The 5,029-nt window shown below is 30.0% G+C and overlaps 1 protein-coding gene across 1 annotated transcript in view; it reads left to right on the top strand.

Annotated features, from left to right (window-relative positions):
* The window catches only part of LOC100631839 (ankyrin repeat domain-containing protein 50-like), a gene marked incomplete at its 3' end in the record, with an annotated part of 9,553 nt that extends 4,557 nt beyond the window's left edge, over window positions 1-4,996 (top strand). The window contains exons 9-25 of the mRNA XM_020004376.1: window positions 185-283; window positions 652-753; window positions 989-1,090; window positions 1,151-1,231; window positions 1,404-1,505; window positions 1,788-1,889; window positions 2,126-2,227; window positions 2,443-2,556; window positions 3,132-3,271; window positions 3,323-3,525; window positions 3,588-3,693; window positions 3,756-3,828; window positions 3,878-4,052; window positions 4,103-4,153; window positions 4,209-4,639; window positions 4,685-4,876; window positions 4,928-4,996. Coding sequence (XP_019859935.1) covers window positions 185-283; window positions 652-753; window positions 989-1,090; window positions 1,151-1,231; window positions 1,404-1,505; window positions 1,788-1,889; window positions 2,126-2,227; window positions 2,443-2,556; window positions 3,132-3,271; window positions 3,323-3,525; window positions 3,588-3,693; window positions 3,756-3,828; window positions 3,878-4,052; window positions 4,103-4,153; window positions 4,209-4,639; window positions 4,685-4,876; window positions 4,928-4,996 — 2,244 coding nt within the window. The remainder of the gene's footprint in view (window positions 1-184; window positions 284-651; window positions 754-988; window positions 1,091-1,150; window positions 1,232-1,403; window positions 1,506-1,787; window positions 1,890-2,125; window positions 2,228-2,442; window positions 2,557-3,131; window positions 3,272-3,322; window positions 3,526-3,587; window positions 3,694-3,755; window positions 3,829-3,877; window positions 4,053-4,102; window positions 4,154-4,208; window positions 4,640-4,684; window positions 4,877-4,927) is intronic.
* Between the last annotated feature and the right edge of the window lie 33 nt (window positions 4,997-5,029).

Here is a 5,029-nt window from a genome sequence, read left to right as displayed (position 1 = left end):
TTTCTAAAGCAATTCTGGTCACAACGCAATGCACAAAAAGCAAATGTCATGCATAATTGCATATAAGTACATAAATTGTGTGTGGAGTAATTCAATCATGACCTGTAGGTTTTGCCCTAAATCACAAAGTCATTGAAGTATCATTTCCTTTCATGAGCTTTTATCCAATCTTATTGTCCTGTAGGATACGCCACTTGGTATGGCTTGTGTAAAAGGATGTAAAGAAGTAGTTGAACTACTACTGAAGCATGGAGCTAAAGTCAATCACACTAATATTAATGGAGTAAGAGACACAGTAATAATAGTTATTATTTTTATTATTATTATTATCATCGTCATCGTCGTCGTCGTTGTCGCCGTCATCATCATCATTATTAAAAACGAAAGAAAAAACAATATTATTATTACCTTAAGCCTACTATTATTTGCATCTACTAATTTTAGCGAAATCAGCAAAAGTCATGTTTAGCGTTACTAATTTTAGCGTTTTTAACCAAATTAACTATAAATAATAACCATTATAATGAATAATAATTATTTTGGCGTCTATTTAATTTAGCGATTTAAAGCTCTCTTACTAATATCGCTAAATTTAGTAGACGCTAAAAATAGTAGGCTTAAGGTATTATTGTTATTATTATTATTATGTAGCATACACCACTTGTTATGGCTTGTAAAAGAGGACGTAAAGAAGTAGTTGAACTGTTACTGAAGCAGGATGGAGTTGATGTTAATGCCACTGATGAACGAAATGTATGATTATTAATATATTAAAATTATTATAACTTGTCCACCTTATTCTGTTATATTTCTTGTTATTTCTTGTTATAATAATAATTATTATTATTATAACTATCATTATAACTATTTTATTATTATTATTATTATTATTATTATTATTATTATTATTATTATTATTATTATTATTATTATTGTTATTATTATTATTATTATTATTATTATTATTATTATTATTATTATTATGTAGAATACACCACTTGGTATTGCCTGTATAAAAGGACATACAGAAATAGTTAAACTACTCCTGAAGCAGGATAAAAATAATATCAAGAACACTAATACTAAAACTGTAAGTTAATTATAATAATGATGATAATGATGATAATAATTATTATAATTATTATGTTAGCCTACCGGTATACCACTTTGTATGGCCAGAGCAAAAGGGCAGCCTAAAAGAGTTGATATTAATCACAAAAATGCGGAAAACGTAATTTTTTATTATTATTACATCCCTCAATCTCATTGTATTCCTACTAATTTTTATTTCTAACTTATTTCTCCAACGTATTTCGTTACATATTTCAATTTTTATTCTTTTTTTTATTTTCTAAACTATCTTAACAATAATTTTATTATTATTATTATTGTTATCATGTTAGCGTACACCACTTGGAAGTGCCTGTCATGAAGGACGTACAGAAATAGTTAAACTACTACTGGAGCAGGATGGAGTTAATGTCAATGCCACTGATAAGGACAGTGTAAGAAATATAATTATTGTATATATTTATTAAAGAGAAAGTAAAAACAATAAGGTATAAGGTACAACAAGATAAAACTAATAATATTGCTTTAAGACAAGAACTAATCTTTGCTTCAAAATGGCAGCCATTGTCTGTTGAATCGGTACATGGGTAGGACTGTTTGGAATCCTATACTTGCCATTGTTTCCATTATTATTTATGATGAATAAGCCCAGAGTATATCCTACTTAATCTTTTTTTTAATTTTTATATTTAGTTATTATTATTATTATCATGTAGTGCACAGCACTTCAAATTGCCTTTATGAAACAACATACAGAAATATTTGAACTACTACTGAAGCATAAGGGAGTTGATGTCAATGTCACTGATAAGGACAATGTAAGTGACATAATTATTATGATATTTAGTTTTAAAAAGAAAAAGCAAGATGATATTGCTTCAAGGCAAGAGCTAATCTCTGCTTGCAATTGTCTGTTGAATTGGTATATGGGTAGAAAGTTGTTTGGAATCCTATACTTGCCATTGTTTCCATTATTATTTATGATGAATAATACCAGAGTAAATCCTACTTAATCTTTTTTTTTAATTTTTGCATTTTATTATTATCATGTTAGCGTACACCACTTGGTATTGCCTGTCATGAAGGGCGTACAGAAATAGTTAAACTACTACTGGAGCAGGATAGAGTTTGTGTCAATGCCACTGATAAGGACAGTGTAAGAGACAATTATTATATACACCGTATTTATTTTTAAAAAGAAAAATTAAGGGAAAACAAGATAAAACTGATGATATTGATTCAAAGCAAGAGTTAATCTGGCTTTGTCTGCAATTGTCTGCTGAATTGGTATATGGGTAGAAAGTTGTTTGGAATCCTACTTGCTCTATAATCTTTTTTTTAATTTTTGTATTATTATTATATATCATGTAGCACACAGCACTTCAAATTGCCTTTGAGAAACAACCTCAGAAACAACATACAGAAATAGTTGAACTACTACTGAAGCATAAGGGAGTTGATGTCAATGTCACTGATAAGGACAATGTAAGTGACATAATTATTATGATATTTAGTTTTAAAAAGAAAAATTAAGGGAAAGCAAGAGCAAATCTTTGCTTGCAATTTTCCCCTGTCTTTCCTATGAATGACGTGTCTGATTTATAATGATATTCGTTGGGATACCATAAATGAAAAATTTTTCAGGCCACCATCTCAATACACTTTCTGCCATTTTGTAAAAAGAGCAAGCAGTTATAGCCTCAAAAGTAAAAAATTGCAACCTTTACCTCTGTTTTTATAAGTCTGCAACTGTTTGGAGCCACTGGAGTGACATAGAGAAGTCGAGTTTTTAGCCTGTCAGTCCATGCTCCATGCTCCATGTCAGTCCATGTCAAGTTTTCAGTCCATGCCTGAAAAATTTTCTATTCACGGTATCCCAATGAATATTATTATAAATTGGAAACGTTATTCACTATCACAGAAAGATATGGTTGGAATTTTGAATTTTTCTTGCCATTGTTTTCATTATTTTTTGATTAATAAGCCCTGAGTTTTTATAAATCCTATTTAATCTTTTTTAAATTCTTTACATTATTATTATTATTATTATCATCATGTAGCTTACAATACTTCATAGTGCCTGTGAAAGAGGACATACAGAAACAGTTGAGCTACTAATGAAGCGAGAAGATATTGACGTTACTAAATGTAATAAAGATGGTCTTAATGCTCTTGATATTGCTGTAGAGAGAGGGAAAAAGTGAGAATTAATAACTATGAATAATTGATATAATTCTTTTTAATAATCTAGAGATGCTGCAATGGCTATAGTCAAAAGTGATAAGTGGAAGGATGCATTACGTAATTATAAAGTTGAGGATACAAGTGATAAAAGTTTTGATAAAAAGAAAGGGGGTAGGTTTAGAAGAATGTGGTGTTGCAATAGAAAGGGAAATCGTGAAGCTAATAAGCAATTCATTACACCAATGAGAAGATTAATTAAGAAGATGCCAGGTTAATACATTATTTGAATGAATTATTAGTGGATATTGCACTTGTGATTCTTTTACATGTAGATGTAGCTAAAGTTGTTTTTGAGAACTGCTGCACGGAAGATAACCCACCAGATCATCCTGATCATGAGATTACTTTTAATTATGAGTTCCTTGATGATTTTGATCTGTAAGAATATTAAAATGTTCTTTTAATATGAGCAAGCAATTATTGTTTTTCTATTTTGTTAGTAATCACATGACAACTAAAAACTGGCATCCACCATTAGAATATTCTAGTGAGAATCATTGTCTTAATATTCTTGTAAGCTATACTTTATGATAACTATAAGAATTATAATTGTTATTCATAGGCTGATTCACCAAGTGCAGACTTATTGAAGCATCCACTTGCTGCTACACTACTTGATCAAAAATGGAATAAAATAGGACGCATAGTCTATTACACTAATTTGTTTTTTTATTTTTTATTTGTCATTTTACTGACATCATTTGCCCTCACTGTCCATCCTCCAAATTCAAACATATGTAAGCTATTATAAGTAGATCTAGTTTATTAATTATACTATTTATAATAGGTATGGAAGTATTTGGAAATGACAATGAAACATCTATTGATTGCTTTACAGGTAATTGCTGAATAATAACTATTATGTGACTATAATGTGACTGTCTCGTGTTTAGAGGAAAGATTTGTATCTCAAATATACATACCTATTGCTAGTATATGCCTGATCGTTTATTCTGCAATCTTGATAATACGAGAAGTATTTCAACTGGTTTTGTTTAGAAAAGAGTATTTGACCAGTCCTGTCAACTACATTGAAGTCTTACTATTCATCTTTACAATAATATTTTCATCAGTACGTAGCAACCAGTGCTACTGTACTCATCTATGGCAGTGGCAGGTTGGAGTGATTGCTGTATTCCTCAGTTGGATTACACTGATATTCTCCATAAGAAAGTTACCAGTAGTTGGAATATATGTTGTCATGTTTATTAAGATTTTTAACAACTTTATTAAAGTTGTTGTCCTTGCCTTACTATTAATCTCAGCCTTTGCAGTTCCTTTTTATATGATGTTTTATGATCCTCAAGATAGAGCAGAAGGAATAGTAAGACTCAAAGTATTTTTTGTCTCTATTACTTTTTTCGTGCAGCGTACTCCATTTATCACTCCATGGAGGACAACTGTTAAGGCAATAACAATGACAGTGGGGGAACTTGATATGGATTCTTTATTGCGACAGAATAATCAAGTGAATGCCCCTGATGTACAGTATCCAGTGGTTTCCTTTTCATTGATAATTGTGTTTGTGATTTTAATGCCAATTCTATTTCTTAATCTATTGGTATGTCTATATTTTATTAATTCAATCCACTGACCAACCCATTTTATATAGATTGGTTTAGCTGTTGGTGACACTGATGAAATACAAAAATCAGCTGATACTTACAGACTAACTCTGAGAGTAAGAACTAATTTGCATATATTACCAAGTACC

The sequence above is a fragment of the Amphimedon queenslandica genome, unplaced genomic scaffold (assembly GCF_000090795.2).
Source record: "Amphimedon queenslandica unplaced genomic scaffold, v1.1 AMPQUscaffold_12242, whole genome shotgun sequence".
Lineage (NCBI taxonomy): Eukaryota > Metazoa > Porifera > Demospongiae > Haplosclerida > Niphatidae > Amphimedon > Amphimedon queenslandica.
The sequence above is the reverse complement of the archived record's forward strand: the minus strand, read 5'-3'. Positions and strand labels throughout refer to the sequence as shown.